The sequence below is a fragment of the Fistularia commersonii genome, chromosome 30 (assembly GCF_037954325.1).
Source record: "Fistularia commersonii isolate RoL2024-O1a breed Wild chromosome 30, RoL_Fcom_v1.0, whole genome shotgun sequence".
Lineage (NCBI taxonomy): Eukaryota > Metazoa > Chordata > Actinopteri > Syngnathiformes > Fistulariidae > Fistularia > Fistularia commersonii.
Window position 1 is genome coordinate 1,231,444 of NC_141313.1, and position 23,008 is coordinate 1,254,451.

Consider the following 23,008-nt stretch of genomic DNA (forward strand, 5'->3'; position numbering starts at 1 on the left):
GAGTGAATGAATGAAGCTCTGGAGTCCGTTAGCGCTCAGCTAGCCCTTCAGCAAAGTGCTGAGCCTTGTTCTCGGCTAATTAAAAGGGAATATAAATCTGAGAGGAAAACACAGCGGCTGCAGAGCTTCTCGGCGTGACTGATCAACAAACCATCATTCACTCCTTAAAGAGCAGCGTCTTCTCTTTTTAAGACTCGCCGATATTCCAGGGAACGAGTTTGTCGCCCAGTGAAATTAATCCGACCCTCTCCGATGCCCGGACGCCGAGGAGGCGGAGCCTCTCGGGGAATCTCGCCTCCCTGTCCGTGCATTTATTATTTAAAAATAAAATATTCTCTCTCTGAAAACCCTCTCGGCCATTTAGGTCTCATTAGGAGAAGCTAAAACGTCCAGATGATGTAGAAAAAGCACTCAGACACGAGGAGAACATGGAGGCTCCACGCAGAAAAGCTCACCGTGGGACACCAACCGGGGTGCTGCCGCTAACCGCTATGCTAACTGCTGCGCTAACCGCTATGCTAAATGCTGCGCCCCCAAAAAATCCTCATCGAGGATGATCTTAGTCCATCGTGGAGGAGAAACTGGCAGATTGCGTGCCTGATTTGGTGAAGCATAGTGTGTGTGTGTGTGTGTGTGTGTGTGTGTGTGTGTGTGTGTGTGTGTGTGTGTGTGGGAGGAGGGGTGACAGAAGCTCTGCTCCATGAAATATTCAAGGAATGATTAACATTTTACTCCGGCAACATGTTGGTGAAGCCTGAGGGATGTACAGAACCTAAAAGTGTGTGTGTGCTGATGAACATACAACACACACACACACACACACACACAAACCTGGTTACGTTTCATTCTCCTGTGAATGTATTGAGAAAATATCGCCAATCGTTCCGACGGATTGCATTTGAAACGTTTAAACGAATTTGCAGTCGGCGAATACAAGGAAGTCGGCTTTGTTTACGTTCGCCGGTCGGACGCCATCTTGGATTTCGTTTCTTTGGATTTGTTTTTGGCAACTTTTTTCCCTTATTTTGTAAGTTGGCCTCTTTTTATGGCGGCGCTTTCGAAGGAAAGGAAAGCCGGCAAAGTGAAATATAAGAAGACGCTAGGAAATGGGCTAAACAGCGATGAACATCGGGCGTTAGCGAGGCTTGCTAAGTCGCACAACCGTCGCCTTTTTCATCGGCGCTAAAAAGGATCTGCTCTATGAAGCAGATTACGAAGCGCCGCGACGGTTTCGTTATTGAGATGGAAAGCTTATTACCGTGTGAGTTCCCACTTAGGGCGAAAATCGCGTCACGTCGTGCCTTAGGAGTGGAATTCAGCCCGAAACTAGTGTTCTTTTTGTCTGCGGAGGCTCTCAGGCGTCCAGTTTGTGGGGAATTCTTGTCGGAATCGTCTCGCCGTGAATTGAATTTCTTAACTCGAAGGCTTCTTCAGTTCTGGGAACGTCTTCGAGTGAAGAATTTCAAGTCTGGCGTTCCTTAATTAGCACGCGTGCATGTATTAGCACGTCTAGCACGTTTGTGTTGTAAAGCGGCGGTACCTTGAAGCTGCTCGATGAGGGTCCAGGCCATTCGAGAACCTTGAGCGTCGAACACGACGTGGCCCTGGAACAAAAAGCAGAGATCCGCTCAGAGGCTCCGATAAATCATTAGCACCTCTGCAATCGTTTGGACTCCATCGATTGGTAGTTATAAATAAAAGAAAGGGTCCCGCCATAGATTTATTACAATTCGGACGATTATAAATCCTTTGGAAAGGAGCTACGCGCTTCCGCTAACTGCTAAAGACATAGTTTTTTCACAAGGACGTCTACACGGACGTGGGCGATTATATTTCGGAGGTTATATTTCGCTCCTTCAAAAACGTCGACGCCGCTCACCGACACGCCTTCGAAGGAGCTGGTGTTGAGGGCTCTGTAGATCTCTGCCGTGATGTCCCTGTTGTTGTAGTTGAAGTCCTCCAGACGGTGACCTTTGGCCTTCAGAGGCCCCACGGTCTTGTTGAGGGCCAGCGCCAGGGCCCAAACCGCATCGTAGGCCAGCGGCGCCTCCTGGAACCCCCCCGTCTCCTCGGGGTTCTTGCCTCCGAGCTTGGACATCAGCTGGGACAGGAACTCCTGGGAGGTCTGGAGAACCAACCGGAGATGTTCACATCATTTTTTAAATCTTCCGCTCAACGCCACAGAAGACGCAGCTCGTATTTTGCCACCAGGCAGCGATTTAGCCGGCGTTCAATTTCATTTCGAGCACTTTTGTAATCACACTGGAAGTGAACCTTTGAAAAACAGCGCGATTTGTTGAACGATAAACACTTTACTCTCGCATCCTTTTTTTCAGGGGGGATAGACATGTGGCCGTTGCCGCTTTCATGAGTGCACTTCTTGCAGGATTCCGTCTGCGGTGTTAACAAAACACTATAAACATTTGATTAGAAGGAGCCGAGCTCCCCGGAATGCTAATGAGCTGCAGCGAGCTACTCCGCTCTTGGTGTTTTGCATGCAAAATACATAAAAAAAACAACAAGTTGCAAGCCAGGGAACAAACGTGGACTCGTATCTTCGTACTCCTCGGCAGTGGAACGAGTTACCGAGGTAATCCCCATGACGACGGCCCATGTGTTTGGTATCCGACGAGAAGGATGGGAGGTGAACTTAAAGCAGAGCTGCTCCGACGACCGATTGACGCGGGAGGGTTATTTATGGTATCCGTAAAAATAGAAATGTGCTTTTCCTGCGACGGAAAGACGGTATTGTATCCCTCCGTTGGTTTCCATGACAACCTGTTCACGTCACATCGCCCGAGCAACGCTCGGACTTCCGGGTTCCGGTCGCGGGTCGGCCCTTCAGGCGCCGGGTAGCTACCGGACACCGACTACAACGTGCTGCACCCTCTCCGTTAGGAGCTGGACTTGTATGCCTTTGTGATTCTTCAGTACTTTAGACGATAACGACTGGATTCATAACTGGTGTCACTTTACGGTCCTGATATTATTGGACTGCAACCTCCAGCCAGGCGAGATCCTCCTAAATCTGTACGTCGTGACCGATTTATGGATGTGATTTGATGTCTCCTCTGTAGATCACGGCTCCGGGGCGTGATATATTTCTTTCCCTACTGCTGATGAGCTTCTTTCAATTTAATGCTCACGACCCGATGCATCCACAGGACGCTTTGTCTTATTTGCGGCGACGTCAAAGTAGTTTCATTTTAAACGTCCGCCTCACGGGAGGAGGATGGAGACGAGGCTGAGGTTGGAGCTGCCAAAACAGGATGGCTAGCCAGAAGCGGCTAGTCAGAGGCGGCTAGCCAGAAGCGGCTAGGAGCTCAGGACCGTGCTGAAAGCGAAGGGGTCGACTCTTGTGACGCTTTAACAGCTCATTTATGATCCTCAAAAATTTTATTTGTAGGACTCCCGATGGAAGAGGTATTTGGAGATAAATGTTAACGTCTCCGGAGGAGAGTGAATGAACTTTATCGCACAAGAGCCGAGAATCGATTGCACGAAAACAAGCTCCGTCCCTTTCGCCCTCTCCTTGCCGCCCTCAAAAACAAACTCATCAGGTCGGACACGATCGACCGGGCACCTCCGGCACGCCGACCCTTTAGCGCTCAGTCATTCCATCAATTATTTACCATCAGATAGTCCGAGGCGGCGGGAAAAGCTGACTTTTGGGGGAAGGGCAGCGTCCACAGGGAGGTCGCGGGTGATGTAGCTTATTGACGCAGGATCGGGGACACCTGTTTCACAGTCCGGGACTCAGATTGTTGTTGCTAATAGTTAGCGCTATGATGAAAAGAAGTAGCGGGCGGTAATTAAAGCCTGATGCATCGCAATTATCGCGCAAGTCCACGGGCCGGTCACTTCCTTGTGAATCGTATGACTTTTATTTAATCCTGCCGACGCCAAGGACCTCCCGAACAAGGTCCATTTTGCACCTTCGCCGACTTCCAAAGCGTCATCGAGCCAAATGAATCCGATGCCCAACTGGGAATCTCAAAGCGAACCACGCGGCAGAAGCGGCGGCCGTTCCTCCCGGACACCCTCGCATTCACGGGTCACTTCGGGCATCCACTCGCGGTCATCGTCTGCGTGACGGATGACGCATTTCCATATTTACAATTAGCCCTCATTACGGGTTCATATGTTGTGACACGTCGTTACATTAATAAGTATCAATTAGCGGCGCTGAACGATGGCCCGGCTCTTTGGGAGCGAAAGGCTCGGCGTAATGATCCACGACGGGAGCGCCGGGCAGGTGCGTTAGATACGCCGAAAGGCAAACATGCATTTATCTTCCCGGCGTGGCTGTTCTGGAGTCTTCAGGGGGAAATAGATCCTGAGGCGAGGATGAACCGGAGCCGCGGCGCAACCGCGAATGGCCGAATGTCCTGCCGCAATCTGTTATCCTGTGACAGCCGCCGTCTCTGCCGGACTCGGTATATCCCGCCGCATCGTATTAAAACTATTGTCAGGTGAAATTATGGGATGGAACACTGAGCATAAACAACTTCCAGGGGAGGAACACGGGGTCGGATCCATACTTCGGACACGCCGCGGGAGACCGAACATCCATTTTGGTGAAGACGTGTCCGCGCAATCTCAAGTTTGTTCGTTCATTCATTCATTCATTCATTCACTCATCATCCGTCCCGTTTATCCTGATCCATTACGTTAGGGTGAAAAACTAGCTTTCCTAAGGTCCCTGGAGGTTCTCAGTCATCCGGTTCGTGGTGAACTCTTGTCGGATTCTTCTCGTCTCGGCAACTGGACTTGAATTTCTTCACTGGAAGATGTTTCAGCCCGTCATCCTGGAGGCTTCTTCACTTCTAATGACCTGTGGAGAGTTTCCCGATAGAACCGCCGGGTTTAGCTTATGGTGGCTTGTTGTGTAAACAATGGAGTTGATCTGCAGAAGCCAGGTGTAAGCTAGGTGTAAGCTAGGTGTTGTTGGTTGGAACAAAAGATGCAGATGGGGTTTGGGTCAGGTCAGTTTGTGCAAATACGTCTTGTTATGGATCCCAGTACGGCATTGTATGTTTGTGGAGGGTCTTTGTTCAGAGATGGACCAGGACCTTCTGCACCCCCGGAAACATCCACACCAGCCTCAGTTGGTGGGATCCAACAGGTTTCACGCTTCTGTTTAGCTTCACCTTTCACATTCTGATCCAGGTAATCCCACTGAGTTGCTCTTTTGTTCCAACCAATGACAGTCCTGTTAGCATAGCGACCCTCCCTTACAGCTAGCTTCTGCAGATCCACTCTAGACACGCCCAAAAACCTTGCGGTTATATTTGGAAACTCCTCACAGGTCATCAGAGCTGAAGAAGCCTCTTGAATTTCTTCACATGAAGACGTTCAAGTGAAGAAGCTCAAGTTTGCCAAGAAGACAAGATGATTTGGACCTTGAGCTTTCAAAATCTATATTTTTCAATTTAACTGCCTTTTTTTACCTTCTGATAACGTGTGGGAAGTTTTCACGGTGACCATGTGATCCCTTTTCCAAATTGGTGGTAGTGGCAGCAGAGGAGCGGCTCGCTCCGCGGTAGCCTGATGCTAATGACGATGCTAAAAGGAGGTTTGAGTCTTTGTTTAATTTTTTAAATCCACTCCGGAGCAGCCCGACCGATTGCGGTCAGCAGACAATCCTGCATCGGCGGGGTTCATCCAGATCTTCGCAGACCTGCAGAATCTTTAGAAGTATTTCCGACTGATGTGCGCGTTTTCTGTTTGCTAGCTAGCCTGCATTGAATTTCAATTTGCAAATGAGCCACAAACTATGGCTGATAGACTTCCCTTGATAGAGAGAGTTTAAAATGCGATGCCGGGGTCATCTGTGAACCATCTAAATGTGGTTAACTCAGTCTGATGAGATCTTCAAAGAAGATCTTGCAAGACTCATTTTGTTTTCATTAGCCTAGCCGAGGGCTAAACGAGACGATCGTGGCCGAAGCTCCGCGGAAGTCGGATCCGTCCTCTTTAAACGCAGGCGTCCGTTCTTTGCTCCGATCCAGAAAAGTGTTACATAAAACGTTCCTCGGAGGAAAACGTCCAAATGGCATAAAAGGCCCCATCTGCCCGATTCCTCTGATCGGCTCCCTCGCCAACTCTCCTCGCTCAAATCGCGCCGAATGCACGTTCGTGCGCGGCGTCAGGTGAGTCCCAGAGGAGCTCGGGGAAGGTAATTGCCGCCGCCGTCGTTTAAAAAGTCTTTTCAGGAATAAACTCCCCTCTCAGTCGTGCTGAGCCGTGAAGAGGAAGGCTTTTCTTTTTCTGACGCTCCACGGCGATTAGAAACAAAATCACAATAACGACATCAATACTGCCAGCGCTAATGCTAATGCTGCTAATAATAATAATTCTTGTATTGTCGTCCTTTCTACCATTTAGCGGCCACGGTTGCAAAGGGGCTGCAGACACAAATCATACAAACACAAATTAAACATCCGAACATTCACCTTCTCATTCTTACATCCAATAAAAACATCCAACTGCTCATTTTCTCATTCACAGATCAAATATAAATACATATAAATCATATGTAAATACACAAAACCCCACTGCATGTATCCAGCTCAGGACCTCTATTTTTATTTTATTATTATCTTCATTATTATTGTTATCGTTGTTGTTAATAATAGCAAGAATGTGATAAAAATAACAATAATAATTATTATTATAACATCACTGAAAGACCCCCTGCACCAATCCAGCTGAGGACCATTATTTTTATTTTATTATTATCTTTATATTATTATATTATAATTATAATTATAATTGCCATTATTGTTACAAACAGCAATAATAATAATAGTTATTATATTATTATGATTATCATTGCTAGTATCATCACTATTATCAACAATACTTGCAATAATATGATAATAACATGGTAAAATAATAATAATGATAATAATAATAATAATGATAATGATAATATAATAATAATAATAATAATGATAATAATGATAATGATAATATAATGATAATAATAATGATAATAATGATGATGATTATGATAATGATAATAAAAACAATGATAATAATAATAATTATTATTATTATTTACAGCATTTGAAATTTTAAGATGTAAATTTAAAAAACTGAAAATTGTGAAAGATATGAGATACTTTGAAAAGGAACCTAAAAATGGTTAACTTTGCCACAAAATAAGAATAAAAAAAAAAAAAAAAAAAGGAGAATTTCAAGCTACATAAGAGCTGCCACTTGCGAGCGGCCAAAATACCCTGGAAAACGACTGTTCTGCTCAAACTACAGCGCCGCTGCAAAAGTTGATTTTCTGCAGATCCTTTTATTTCCGCCATTAAAACCATCCTGGAGGTCATTCTCATTTGCGGCGAGCGCCGGCTGGTCCTGTCGGAGGTGCTTCCCGTCCATCATGAGCCCGGTGGCGTCTCTCTTTTCCCCGGCTCCGCTAAGTGGACGGGATGAGTCCTCATCATCTGTGACGGCAGTAAATCCTGGCCGCCCGACGGATGATTCAGCATTCGGTGTCTCACTGCAGTAAAAGATCAACGCGTTTCCGGGCGAATAAAATAATCTCGCTAAAGGGAAACAAATGAAGACGCCGCCTGCTATTTGACGACTTCCGAAATCGTAATTGGCCTTGTTTACGGCTTCGCTTCGCGGCGGCTGAGCGGCTCGCGGGCCGTCGAGGCTAACGTGCGGACTCGTGTCCGAGGCCAAAGTCTTCCCAGATCAGCGAAGAGCAGCTCTTAACCAGGAAGCAACTTCACCGCGAACGGTTTGGTGCTTAACGACTTGATGGGACGTCGCCTGGAATCACAAGCGACATCACCCGAGGCTGTTTTTAGCGGTGGATAAATCCAGATTAACGGGAAGAGCGCTTTGTTTATCAGGAAAATATGGACGTGGTGGTCTGCCCGTTGTGTAAATAGTCACAAGTAGCTGCATGCGGCGTTAAACGGTCAACCGGCGCATCTGTGAAGGTTGTCCAGGTCCTTGTAGAGTTGATCCCGAAGGAAATGAAGGAAGTCCTTGGTAACCGGACTGGGTTTCTGTCCTTGAGGACTTCTTTGGGTTCTAAGGCTGCAGGGAGCTGTTTGGGAAACAAAGGTACGAGTTCTTGGAAGTGGAGCTGGATTGTGACCCGCTGCCGGGCCTCGGCCCAGTCCAAGAAACTGTTTTACCAAATGCATTAGTGAGTCTTTGGCGGCAGGGCAGTCGCTGCCAAACAACAAACTCACGAACATAAGGAACCCTTCCGGTGTAGGCCGACCCCCGACCCCAGAAGCTACACTGCTCACAGCCGGTTAGACCTGAAGATGCCTCTGGTATGAGAGGAGGAACCTCCTCGAAGTGTCTGCTGGAGTCTGCATCTGGTATTGATTAGATTTTAGGTGAATACCGAAGTCTATGGGCGGAACACATCGGCTAAAGTAGTGGTTATTTGAAGAGTTGATAAAGTCCACTTGCACAGATCCTTTGGACAATGTAGTACAAGTACCTGTAGGTACTGGATCCCAACAGCATTCCAAAAGAAACAACGTAAAAATTAGCCAGTACGATGGGCATTCTAGCATTTCACTGCTCTTGTTCCGGTGGACACTCGTGTCTTCACCATCAATGTTTCCAAAACCCAGTTCTGGCGGAGGCCTCGGGAGGCCAAATAAGAGTTTAGACATTAAAACTGGTAGGCAACTGTGCTCAAAATCTAGATGTGCAGTTTCAACTGAGCACTTTGGGTTGTAGAAAGAGAACAGCTTACATCGAGGAACAAGAAGAAGAAGCTGTTGGGACGAGAAGCGGGGAGTTCCACGCCGCTTTCAACTCACTCATCAACTCATTCCTTTGCTTCTCTAGCTGCAGATTTGTCCTCGCACTTGTAGCTCCAACCATCCGACACTTTTCTTGTTTACCCGCTGCCGGCAGCAAAAACATGTAAAAAAAAAACTGACAAGACATCAAAGATGTTTTTTCAAGAATCAGAAAATGACAGCCTCTGGAGAGGCTTCAGAGAAGAACAGAAGGCGTTTGATGGTGTCACACTGGTTCCTGTTGCTGAGAGACACATCTGACGACAGTCCAGGACGCGATGGCGGATTTGACATGTCGAACCGCCACCCTTCGCCGACCGCCCCCTTCCAGCACGGCTGTCACCGTGGTAGCAAGACTTGTATGCTTCAAATACCCGAGTGTCCACATAAGGGGGGACCTCACCTGGTCCCTCAACACCACCTGGACGGTCAGAAGGGCTCAATGGCAGCTGTACTTCCTGAGGAAGTTTGGCATGTCACCTAAGATAGTATCCTGACCAGCTGGATCACCGCGTGGTATGGCAGCACCGCCTTTCTGGACCGCAGACGCCTGCGGCGAGTGGTAAGGATCACCAGAACCCCTTGGGCTTCTCTGCAGAGCACCTACCAGCGCAGTCACTGGTACTAGTACTTGTATGCTCTCATCAGCGTACACGATGATACAACTCCATCCATTTAGCAGAAGAGGCCGTTCGAGGCTCGATCGCAAAAAAGAGGTTCATCTATTTGGGAATTTCGGGAAATGAGTACCCTTTTCTTTCAATTCTGGAATTGTGGTCACAAAACAAACCTCTGGAGGGTTTACTCGAGCACCGTTTGCCCAACGAGGCATCAGCAGCCCGGCGTACGGCACACCTCGCTGTCGGTCAGAAGGCGTTCCCTGCATTCCAAGCATCACCGCGCCTTCCTGCGATGTCTTGTGGGCCTCATATCCCGCATCAAAAGATCATCAGCTCATAGAAGTTTTCTCCGTTCGCCCAACCAGATCGAAAGCATACCGTTTTCTTTGTGACATCCAGCAGTGATGCCGCTAAGTATGGCGCCGCCTTTGTGAGCCATCTCCTGCTGATGTACCTCTGAGGCTAGCAGAGGAATCCACGCTCCCTTTGCTGCTTCCTCCGGACCTTCTTGTCGACGCTGTCCTTTTGCTCGGCGGGAACAGACAGAAGGACCGACGTGATAAAGCAAGGTACCGACGGAGATGTGTCCGTCCGGGAAAAGGTCACCCTTCGCACATCCGGGCTGTTAAATCTAGCGGTGTCTCGCCGTCGCCTCGGTAGCTTCGGGGAGTCTCTTCCGAATCGCTCGGGTTCCTTCTGACAGCTGACCTTCGGGAGGTTTCACAGGAGACGCAGCGCGTTTGCTTAAAGATCCACAAAAGTACCATCCTTAATTGACACCCCAACATCTCACCTTGTAGGCTTGGAGTCTCTGAAAGCCCAAGACCGAAACTCAGTCCACAAGGACAAATGAGGAAGTGAAACTTCCCATTTTCCACGACCAATCATCTGCCTCCGTCTAACCATCTCCTCTTCATCCAGACCTCCTGCCTGGAGGCTCCAACCTCAGCATCCTCCTACCCAGATCTTTACCGTCCCTGATCCTCGCCGTCCTCCTGCGTCCCAAAGAGAATCTATATTTGAAGATTTTTGGTGATCTTAAAAAATCTAAAAAAAAAAAATGTGATTTTTCGAGAGGGGGCGATAATTTCATTTTGCCTTTTTTTTTTTTTCTTCATAAATCCAGATAAATTTAATTCCTTCCAGAAGTTGGTTTGTAGGTTGATTTTTTTCTTATTTTAAATAAATTGTTCATATTTAAAATAACAGAAAACAAATAAATTGCTCCACAAACCCCCCCCCAAAAAACTTACAAAATAATTATATTAATATAGAAAAATCCTGAAAAAGAAGGATATCAATACACATTATTTGCTATTATTTCCTGCTTCCTTTCCACAGAAAGCATCTTCTTTCTGGGCTTTCTTTCTTATGGTGAAGATTATTTAAAAAAATAAGCACAAAGATCTAAAATGATGGCGTTCTTCAAGGTGAGCATTGGAGTATTTTGGAAGCTCGCTTGGCGCATCGAGTTTTGATTTTCTCGCTCTCGTATTTCAAGGATGAAATTGGCTCAAATCGCGTTTCGTATCTTAAAAAATACATTTAAAGTGATTTTTTATCTGAAGGGGCGGCTGTACGAGAAGGACTTTGAGTATTTTGCTTTAAAGTCACCTTCAACCCAACGAGCTCAACATGTTTTGCTTCTTGCAGAAATGTCATTTCAGAACCGGCTCGCTGGATAATTTGAAAGTGAAAAAATGCATAAAAGACAAGGATTTAATTTTTTGAATTGCGTGCAATTCCAGAATTTGCCACTAGGGGGCGCACTATTCCGGTCAGAGTAGACGACAATCCGCATCACTGAGACGGACCAATCAGCAGAGGTTAGCAATGCACCACCTGCTGCTTGTTAGCATGTTGTTTCCACCCTGTTGTCTTGGATTAGCCAAAATGTCGTTATCAAAACAGAAAAGTAGTTAAAGAGTGTAGAATTTTCAAAGAAAAACGGACTAGATCCTATTTATTTACGGAGACGCACGGGAAACCTTTGTGCTCGGCGCGTTTGCAACAAGTTTCGGTATTTAAGGAATATAATATACGGCGCCGCTACGAGACTCATCAAAAATATGACAGCTTGCAAAGAAACTGAGAAGAGATAAGATCAACCAATCACTGGCCGGTCTGAGGAAACAGCGTCCACTTTCACCCAGAGCTGAGAAATCAGTGCTGCAGCGGTAAAAACCAGCGAGCTAATTGCTAACGAAAATGTGCAATTTAATGTCAGTCACCAGCTTCCCTACAAACTAGTATGTTGGAATTCTACTGTTCATGCAACTCCATGCATTTTCAGTATGTATTGTGTGTGTTTGCATGTTTCATGGATGAAGTTTACACATTTACAGGTGAAATCTTTCTTCCTTACACATTTAATAGCACTCTTTTTAGTTTGTAAGGTGTAGGCGGGGATTCAATTTAGATTTTATATGTGTAAATGGTTTAAAAATCCCTTTCTTTATAAGTCTCATTTAATCTCCAAGTGCGTTACTATATTTTTCAATATTTTCCTCCTTATGTGGACACTCGGGTATTTGAAGCATACAAGTCTTGTGAAAGTTTTGTGCCTTTGTACGATCAGCGGGATCAGTTGCAAACATGTGAATGATAAAAGTAAATTACACGTTTTTGCAGAGGAAATATAAGGTGTTCATGAAATATTTTGTAAAAGGATTATTCATTAAATTCCAAGATTTCCCTTCATGTCCTTGTACTTCTTTACACCAAAACAGAGGAAAGACATGATATTTTGGTTATTTATTGCTAAGAATGCTACCATTTTAATGGTCCGGCCCACTTGAAACCCCTGATTTAAATCAACGCAACACATATTTAGTTTCTCTACAGCAGAAAAAGGCCGACAAAAACAAACAAAAAAAAAAAAAGCCGCGTTAATTCATTTTAAATTTGCGTCCTACCAGGTTGGAGGCTCCTCGCACCGTCTCCGGGTTGAGCATGACGATCTCGGTGGTCACGTGACCTTCCACGGCCTCCGTCATTTGCTCCACCGTGCAGTTGATGGACGGGTCCTTTATCTTGAACCAGTTGTCGGCGTACCAGCCGATGAGGAACCAGACGTGCTTCTTCCCGAACAGCTTCTCCTTGTACACCTGCGGGGCGACGGAAAACTTCAATTTTCGAGGGGGACGTTTTCGACCTCCTGCGTCCCCGGGATAATAAATCCCAGACCTGCTGCACGGTTGTGATAGTATTCGACGGCGAACGGCAGGGAGAAGCGTCTGAAAACCTGCTTCTCATTTCTATCGGCTGGACATTTTAACATGCATGGCCTCGCTTGAGGCTCCGACTGGACGTTAAAAGACGGCGATGACCTTGAGGACGCTTTCAAGGCGTGAGGATTTTCAGATACCGAGCTCAGACCTTTTCACTGGAAGGTTCTCCGTTTCTTCGCCGACTGGACGAGCGCTTCTACGACGCATTCCTGCTTCAGAATCCACGTTTCGAACGCTCACGTAAAGTACAGTTTTTTCTTTCAGGATATTTATATATGTATTCTTCTTCTTTCGGCTTTTCCCTTCAGGTGTCTCCACAGCGAGTCAATCTTCTCCATCTAACCCTATTCTCTGGATCCTCCTCTCTCACACCAACTACCTTCATATCTTCTCTCACTACGTCCATAAACCTTCTCTTTGGTCTTCCTCCAGACCTCCTGCCTGGCAGCTCCAATTCCAGCATCCATCTACCAATATATTCTCTATCCCTCCTCTGTCCATGACCCAACCATCTCAGTCTGGCTTCTCTGACCTTCTCTCCAAAACATCTAACGTGTGCCGTTCCTCTGATAGACTCATTCCTGATCCTCTCCATCCTGGTCACTCCCAAAGAGAACCTCAACATCTTCATCTCTGCAACCTCTAGTTCTGCCTGCTGTCTTTTGGTCATTGGAACAGTTTCTAGTCCAAACATCATCGCTGGTCTCACCACTGTCTTGTACACCTTTCCTTTTATTCTGGCTGATGTTCTTCTATCTCTTTGTACCACTGACACTTTTCTCCACCCATTCCAACCTGCTTGGACCGTCTCTTCACCTCTTTTCCACACTCTCCTACGCTCTGGACTGTTGACCCTAAGTACCTGAAATCCTCCAGCTTCTTGATCTCCACTCCCTGTAGCCTCACCGTTCCACCCGAGTTCCTCTCGTTCACACACATATATTCTGTCTTGCTGCGACTAGCTTTCATTCCTCTCCTTTCCGGAGCATACCTCCACCTCTCTAGATGTTCCTCTACCTGTTGTCTGCTCTCACTACAGATCACAATGTCATCCGCAAACAGAGATGGTCACAGTTAGAGAACAAAATTAAACAGTGGGTTATTGAAGGATTGAATGAATTGAAGAAGTTCAACCAAACTGACTTTTGTTTGGCTTCACAATGTCATCCGCAAACATCATGGTCCATGGGGATTCCTGTCTAACCTCATCTGTCAGCCTGTCCATCATCACTGCAAACAAGAAGGGTCTCAGAGCTGATCCCTGATGGAGTCCCACCTCCACCTTGAACATCTCTGTTACCCCTACAGCACACCGTGCTGTCTCACAGCGAGCATACATGTCCGGCACCAGTCTAACATACTTCTCTGCCACTCCAGACTTCCTCATACAATTTATATATGTATTCATTAGGTATTTTTTTATATATTATTTAATTTTTTTTCTAAAATATTTTTCAAAAAATATTTTTAGTATTTTTTTACTGATTTATTTTGAAAATATATTTTTGGTCTTATATTTTTTTCTGTCTTCTTAAACCCAGAGAGCTGCTATCGCCGTTTTGTTGCTTTTCACAGTTGTTTATGTGCGACAGATTCGTTGTCTTCTAAGTAATGAATGTTTAACTGTATGACAACCTTAACCTTATTTTTATTCATTTCTTTCGATCTTTACCGCTCTTTTTATTTTATTTTAATTATTCGCTATCATAGTTTTAATTTTTATACAGAGTTCTATTTTGATTCTTCCCCACTTGACTCTGTAGCAGCAGCAGCTTTCAGCGAAATCAACTTCCCCCCCTGGGATCCATAAAGTATTCGGATTCTGATTCCACCCAACCTGAGAGTCGCAATCTCTAAATTTCGTTTTGTGTAACGACGGTAAAAAGTCTCGAATCCTTGAATCCTTAGAGAGGAAAAACACTGGCGGGAAATATTTGCCGATGTAAAGCGATTCGCCGCCAACTCAAAGGCGCGTTCGCCAGCTGGAAACTTACTTTTACCTCAATTTCCTCATTTTGTTTTGTGTCGTCTGAAATAAGCTGAAATAAAACCATTAGCGCGGTAACAGTATACTTAATGTAAAAGAAATGTAAATACTCCTTAATGATAAATAACTGAATTTATTTTTCATTCAAATCCCAAATATTACATGTGTAAAAATGTACATAAATAATGTTAACTAGTTTTTACTTGGATTTCCAACAAAAATCCTGATGAGTTTTATATTTATATTATTATAAAATAATATAAAACAATAATTATTATATTTTATATTATTGTATTATATTATTATATCATTCATTATATTATATTATTTATTATATTTTATTACATTTTATTTTATATATATTTTATATTATTATTTTATATTATTATATTTTTTATTTTTTTATTTTTTTTAATCATGATATGAATCCGTTGTTGGTGTAGAGAAAAACATAATAAAAGTGAAAAAAAAACAAATAAAAATGTAGATTTTCTGGAAGGCTAACTTTAGCATAGGTGTCAGAATGCTGACGTAGATTGTACTTTGACAACCGACGCCGCCTTACAACACAAAAGAAACACCGCTTTTCCTCCTTAAAGCACAATCCACGCGTTTGACTTATTTATTTTAAGACTACCAGAGCTTTTAAGACCTTCTCACGGCCACATAAAATGATGTGGCGGGCCACGATTGGCCCACAGGCCTTGAGTTTGACACATGCCACCCATAGTGAGTCATTGTTTTGGGCACATGTGTCAAACTCATTTTCAGCATCATGATTGTCCTCAAAGGGCCACATGGAACGACTCCTTAATGTTAAATAACTGAATTTATTCCTCATTACAAATGCATTTGCATTGAATTTGTGCATTTGTAACATTTTGGCTTTTAATTCTTGGACAATTTGATGTTTTTTCTGGAAGGCTAACTTTGGCATACGTGTCTGACGCCATCACAATCAGATTTACAAACTTATGAACCCTACAGAGCAGCTTATTATTCACCAACTCGAGCTTGTCCTCGCTGTATTCTGCAGCCGAGGGGTCACAAGAAGAATGCCTGGAATCAGGAGCGCCCGCTACCATGAGGCAGGAGGACGGCGTGCCTCACTTAGCGGCGCTCGGCGGCCGTTTTCTGATCGATCAGCGCAAGAAGCTACAAACACACATGCGGTTGTTGATACATTAGCAATGTAGTTCATCCAGCAAAAGTGTTTCGACATTTTAATAGCGACATACAAGGCGTCGGCGATACTGTCTTAGTGCAGATCATGCTAGCAGTCAGTCTACGTTGCAGTGATGGGAATTCCAGCTCTTTTTAGAGAACCGGCTCTTTCAGCTCCCAAACGGCTCTTTAGATTTTTTTTTGTTGCTTTAATCGACATATTACCAATAATAATGTAACATTATGCACAAAATGAATTAATGATTCATAAAAAAATGTATTATACTACTATATTATAATAGCCTTTATTTTTTCGCTCTACAGTGAACTTTTGACTAATTCAAACTTTTAACTTTTTTATACTGAGCAACTTTAAAGTCAAGCAACACAGGATCCCTGAAAAACACACGACTCAACAAAATGTAAATTAAAAATATTTACTTTTCAGTGCAACAACAAATAAACTATGAAATAAAAGAATAAACTTTTAGTTTTTTATACGTAACAAATTTAAAGTGAAACACAGGATCCCTGAAAAACACACGAAATATAAATCTACAAAAAACAAATTATAAAATACAAAACCATTTTAGCTTTTTATACACTCAACAAATTTAAAGTCGAACAACACGGAATCCCTGAAAAAAAATGCAAAAACAACAAAATAGAATAATTAGAAATTAAAAATAAATTATAAATATTAACTCTTCAGTGCTATTAATAAACTATAAAATACAAGAACTTTTAACTATTTACCCATCAACTTTTAATCAATTCAGACTGAAACAACACAGAACTCCTGAAAAACACGCAAAAAATATAAATTAAAATCTGTAAAACAAAAATAAAAAGATCAGCAGCCTCTACTGAAGATTGGGATTTAGAAACACCAAGTGAAGCCACAGAGACGACACCACCCGTATTGACCAATCACGTGCGCCTTCAAGAGATAAAAAAGCGTCTCGACGGGAGCCGGCTCCTGATTGGTGGGGAGTCGGCCCACCAATCAGGAGTCAGCTCCCGTCGTTTACTGGAGAGCCGCTCATAGAGCCGTTATGTTCGCCAACGACACGTCACTACTACGGTGAGGCTCAACAGTCGGCTGCCTCACCTCACGTCTCTCCTCAGTATTTAAACACTAAATGTGACAATCCGGCCATTTTAACTGGTGAAGTGAAATGAAAAAATACCTTCATAGTGCAAATCACTGATATATATAACCATTACATTCTTTGTTTCATTTTAAATTTTTTTCCTTTCCGACATCTGCAAGTGAGGCACGGCCTTGTCCTGCCTCCCCCGACTGCACCTCACCGGTGTTTGGTGTCCGAATGCAGACGTGGGCTGGTGGTTCATCGGCAGGAGCCGCTCGCTTCGCCGCGGCCTCGGGAAATAGATAATGAGTTTTAATTTAATTTGAATTAGCTTGTTTTTAAATCGCGATTCTAAATTTGAAGTTGATGGCGATCTTGTAACATTAAAATGAATGTTTAATATCTTGTCGCTCAAATTATGCGCCTCATCCTCCGATGAGCGGCGCCCGCCGGCGACGCCATTTGTCTCGCTTTTACAGCCGTGAGGTGCAGATTTTAATCGCCTATTTCATTTGCAAATATATATAAATTTTGCAGCGTTTGGGGAAATAGACCTTTTTTTATTTGAGGTGACAGCGGACTTTTTTTTTTTCCCCCTTGTTTCGGAGTTCAAAATGCTTGCAGAAATAGAATTTCATCTTCTTGGTAGCAGTTCATCGATTTCAGTTTTTTTATTTTATTTCTTTATCCATAGCATAAAGGGGACTAGCGTTATCTTCATTTTAGATGTCAAAAGGGTTTCGTGGCTCCCGCTGTTTTCTTCTGAGGGTCCGAACAGCTCTTTAAGCGGCGTCCAAGTCCGAGATGCCGAAGGTGCCGAGCTCTGATGGGCTCTTTCGCCTTTTTGACGGTGCATTAAGAAAACCTCGGGAGGTCCGAAACAGGCTTTGCTAGGTGCCGCAAACGCTGCCCTGCGGTTCCGCCTCCTGTCGTGAAGTCCATAGATGGAATTGGTCGGTGGAGTTGGAAGGGAGGAGATTGCAAGGTAAGGTTTTCTGCAGAGGCCGGCACAGAGTGCAGCTGCGGAGCAGGAAAAAAGAAACTCTGCAGCTCCAAATCAGAGGAGACTCGGCTCGGTCTGAGAAATCGATGGCTTGTCCCTCCTGGATTGGAAGGGAAGGACTCCTTGGAGAGGTTGAAGTAAGTATCCTGGGGTCTCGGACGGTTCTGGACACGTGCATCAGTGGCGTTGATGTGTATGTTAATCAATCCATTATGAAGAATTAAGCAAGGAAGGAAAGCAAAGCTCTTAAGCTACCATTCCATCCACGTCCCAACTCTGGTCATGACCTCTGGGTCCAGAGAGAAAGAAGGAGGTCAGATACTTCCCCTGCAGGGTAGCCTAACAGATGGGGTGAGGAGCGTAGACGTCCGGGGGAAACCTTGAGAAGAACCCACCGCTCCTTCAGGTGAAGGTTCAGACTCCATAAAGGTACCTTCTGTTCAAGGCTTCCTGGAGAGCTATAGCGTGTTGCCGGGATGCCTTTTCCCGCCGGGACCTTCTGGGCCTTCAAGACACGCTTCAAACACCCGACCCGGCTGATGAAACCTGTAGCAATCACCACTTGATTGCAATTGCGCGCATGCGACCCTGTCCCTTCAGCCACCGATTGCCCGACGAGGAGTTTACCCAATAAAATCAAATTCGAAGCCCCGGTATCAGAAGAGAAAAACAAATTACCTCGCAGAAGACCTTCCTGGCTTCCGTCTCGTAGAACAGGCCGACAATAATCCTCGCATCTTGGCGCTGAAAGGGAGAGAGAGCAAACAAGGGTCACGCAACAGGCTGGACGGAAAAGCTACATCCACCGAAAGCGCGGTAGAAGCTCGCTACTGGTGACGTCCACGCGGTTGCCATGGTTTCTGGAGCAGCGGCTAATTAACCTTCGCGCTGAAACACGGCAGGGTTGTTTCGCAAGGTCATGCTAAAAGGTATGTGCGCGAAGAGGGAAGGGGCGGAAGGCCAAGACGGAGGTTCTGGCGAGCTGGTCTTTTAGTTACCATCTGAAGCTGTGAGTCACCATCCCTTAAAACAAAGGCACTGATCAGCACCCAGATACATGTCACGGAAGAAAATGGATGCTTTGACCGGCATGTCGTTATCATCACTTCTGTCCCCTTACTACACTTCTACACTTCTGTCTATAACTACATTTAATTGTGAAACCAGTCTTCTTTGGGTATGCTCGGCTTTGGTGCCAGGGGCTTTGCTAGTACAGGAGGGCGCTAACAAGTTTGCAAAAGTCAGAAAGCAGTAGAATGACCAACTGTTACGTCCTCTTAGTGGAATTAGGAGGCTAATAATCATTAAAATACGTCATAACGGGTACCGTAATTTCCGGACTATTAGCCGCTACTTTACTCACGCGCTTTGAAAACTGCGGCTTGAACAACGATGCGGCTGATTTATGGATTTTCTGGGGTGAGCGAGCTTCACGCCGCTAAAACATTTAGCCTCGTCACATCGGACAGATGAAATGAGCGTGAAATTCCGGGGACGTTCAATTCTGACAGCGAAGAAGACGACTTTAACGGTTTTAGTGCGCGGGAGGAAGGCCAAGATAGTGATCCGCTGGAGGAGGACAAAGCGGGAATAGAAAATAGATGGATGGAGTTTCCCTCTTGTTTTTTATGGTTCATCTTTTTCATCGGCCTGTTCGGAAACAAAAGGACTTTCCGGTGCGTATTTGTGGATGATGCCGATATGTATTTTATTAACAGTGTATAGATATCAAGGTGGACACCTGCAGCTTATAGACAAGTGTGGCCTTTATATGTACATATACATTTATTTAGCTATTTTTCGCCGGTGCAGCTTGTATTCAGGTGCGCTCAAAAATCCAGAAAATATGGTACTTAGGTTACCTTGGTGATCGAGCCAACCTGCCAAACTCAAGATTAACTTCTCTGCATTCATTCATCCAATATCTATACAACTTATCCGGTACCCGTACTTGTATGCTCTCATTCACAGGTCAAAAAGAGACATTGACTACGAACACGTCTGGACAATTTTAGGGTCTCGGCGTGTTTTTGGACGATGTGAGGAACCCGGAGAGCCTGAAGGACATGCAGACACAAGGAGAATGTGGAGACTCAACACAGAGACCTCCAGCTGGAATCCTTCTCGCTGCACCAGCATGCTGACCCTATCATTTTCACATCATGTTAAAAAAATGTTTCTGTGTAAATGTCTCAATGTACCAGGCGGACACCCGCGGCCTAAATATGTGCACATGGATTTAGTTAGTTATTTTTAGCTGGTCCGGCTATTCAGGGGCGCTCGATAGTCCGGAAATTACGGTAATTACGTGAGAAGATGCTGAAGAAAAGTCCCTCTTCCTCCGCTGGGTTCGATATAGGCACAACGGTATGCTTGATTCAGGAAGTCTACCTTCTTAAAAACGCTGTTTGTCACAAACAAACTCATGACGACAATCACAACATCCTTCCGCCGTTATGGATCCAAATTTTTAAAAGCCGTGATTATCTTCTCCTTATTGAAGAGCGGCAGCTCGGGTCCATTCTGTCATCAGACCTTTCCACGGTTCCCGACTGATGCTGCGGACGCAGGGAAGCTCCGTTGCCAGGCGCCGGCTGACGGCGGCTATTTTCAGACGGCGGCGCGGCGAACGCACCTTGAGGTTTTTGACAGCCACGGCGGGGTCGGTCAGAAAGCTTTGACGGACGCTGATTTCGATTCCCGCCTCCTTCACCCTCTCCTCTAGATCATCCAGCGTCTGTCAAGCAAGGAGACACGCAGACGTTATTAGGATGCCGAGGACAGGAAGGGTAATAGAACAGCGAGCCGGAGAGGAGCTGTGACAAGAGGCAAATGGCAGCGCAGACTCCGGTGAAGGGGCAAATTAGACGATACCGACAAATTGCGAATGAAGAAGCAAATTAGCGAAGGAGTGAGACCCGGATGGTGAAGGGGAGGTGCAGGAAATATGTATTCTTGCTTTTTCACGTGACTCACCGACGTGAAGACCTCGGTGGTTTGCTGGATGGTGGCGATCTTGGTCCACTTCCACTTCTGGAAGAGCTGCACGCGGGTGGGGTTGTGCAGCGTTGCCGACGGGTGGGTGCGGAAGAAGGTGGGGAAGCGTTGGCGGTTGGACAAGGCGGGGGAGCTGGAGCCGTACGACAACTGCGAACGGGAAAGGAACCAGAAACGGAAGCTTGTTGTCATGACAACGCAGGGACATGTCATTCATTCAGCCCGTATTGATAACGTTTATCGTCTGGACCTCCTGCATGTGTTTGGACTGTGGGAGGAACCTGCAGGACCCCGAGGAACCCTGAGCAGACAAAGGAGAACATGGCGATGCCACGCAGAAAAGCCTCTTGTGGGAATCCAACCTTCTGGCTGTGAGGTGGAAGCGCTAATATCAATATGCTAATTATGCTACATGCCCCCCTTTTCAGAAGAATTCCATCAAACAAAAGTTTCCTTCAGCAACCTTCTACCCAGACCTTCACCATGGTTTGGACATGAACAGAAGAGTGCTCATGTCCAAACCATCTCAGTCATCACTTTGGTATAGGTCATACATGTCCTGCCCCCATGTGACACATTCTTCTTTTCCTTTGGGCTTTTCCCTTCAGGGTCTCCACAGCGAATCCACCTTCTCCATCTAACCTTATTCTCTGGATCCTCCTCTCTCACACCAACTCACTTCATATCTTCTCTCACGACGTCCATCAATCTTCTCTTTGGTCTTCCTCTAGACCCCCAATCCCAGCATTCGTCTGACAATATATTCACCATCCCAACCTTCACTGTCTTTGTCCAGAACATCTAACATGAGCCATCCCTCCGATGGACTCATTCCTGATCCTCTCCATCCTGGTAAAGAGAACCTTAATATCTTCATCTCTGCGACCTCCAGGTCTGGCTACTGTCTTTGGGTCATTATCACCGTTTGTAGACCATCTCATCACTGTCTCCTCCACCTTTCCTCTCCTTCTGGCTGATAGTCTTCGATCTCATAGTCCCCCTGACACTTTTCTCCACCCATTCCAACCTGCTTGGACCTATGTCTTTACTTCTTCTTCACACAGCTATATGCTGTCTTGCTGCGACTAACCTTCATCCCTCTCCTTTCCAGAGCATACCTCCACCTGTTCCCTGCTCTCACTACAGATCACAGTGTCATCTGCAAACATCATGGTCCATGGAGATTCCTGTCGAACCTCATCTGTCAGCCTGTCTATCACCACTGCGAACAAGAGGGGGCTCAGAGCTGATCCCTGATGGAGTCCCACCTCCACCCTGAACTTCTCTGCCCCTACAGCACACCCCACCACTGTTTCACAGCAAGCATACATGTCCTGCACCAGTCTAACTTACTTCTCTACCACTCCAGACTTTCTCATACAACACCAGAGGTCCTCTCTTGGCACCCTGTCGTATGCTTTTCTAGGCCTAACAGAACAGTTCTCAGAGTTATTAAACCTTCATTTAAACCGCACTTGTGGAGTCCGGTTGCTTTTGCATCCAGGCATTCATGACAGATTAGCTAAATCACGGAGAGGAAGAGTGGATGTTACACCAACATGAAAAAATGATAGGAATAAAGTTTGTGAAATGAGGATTCAGTCCCTGTGGTGTTCATGTCTGGTTAACGAAGCCTATTTCTGATTCCTTTATAAATGCGGACTCTTTTTCGGGTCATTTCTTGCCACTTTAATTCACTATCCATTCTTAAATAATTCGCTTCTCAACAATCGACCGCTTTCCCTCCGCCGGTGGTTTTTAACTCGCGCTTTCTGGAATCAATCGAGTGAATGCGCGAGGAGTGGAAAAAAAAAAAAAAAAAGAAATAGACGTATGAAATAAAAGTGATTACGAAGGCGGAATCCATTCATTGTCACTTCCGTGGAGGGGCGGCGCCGGAGCCCGGCTCATCGCAGGACCACAAAGAAAGGCCATTACTTCCTTTATCGCGGCTCGGGAAAAAAACCCGGACTCTTCAATTACCCCGCCGTGCGATTTGGAACGGCGGGAGGAATAAAAAAAACAACAAAAAAATGTGAATCCAAACAGACGGAAACATGAATACCGACCGAATGCCAATGCGCCGCTACTCGCAGAGCGACAGTTGACTCGCGGCAC

At 45.4% G+C, this 23,008-nt stretch overlaps 1 protein-coding gene across 2 annotated transcripts in view; it reads right to left on the reverse strand.

Annotated features, from left to right (window-relative positions):
- The window catches only part of gabbr1b (gamma-aminobutyric acid (GABA) B receptor, 1b), a 170,534-nt gene that overhangs the window by 39,999 nt on the left and 107,527 nt on the right, over positions 1–23,008 (reverse strand). For both annotated transcript variants that reach the window (XM_086177738.1, XM_086177739.1), the window contains exons 9-14: positions 20,870–21,040; positions 20,529–20,630; positions 18,572–18,637; positions 12,331–12,522; positions 1,880–2,125; positions 1,541–1,604 (exon numbers count right to left, since the gene is read on the reverse strand). In XM_086177738.1, the coding sequence (XP_086033864.1) occupies positions 1,541–1,604; positions 1,880–2,125; positions 12,331–12,522; positions 18,572–18,637; positions 20,529–20,630; positions 20,870–21,040 (841 nt within the window). The remainder of the gene's footprint in view (positions 1–1,540; positions 1,605–1,879; positions 2,126–12,330; positions 12,523–18,571; positions 18,638–20,528; positions 20,631–20,869; positions 21,041–23,008) is intronic.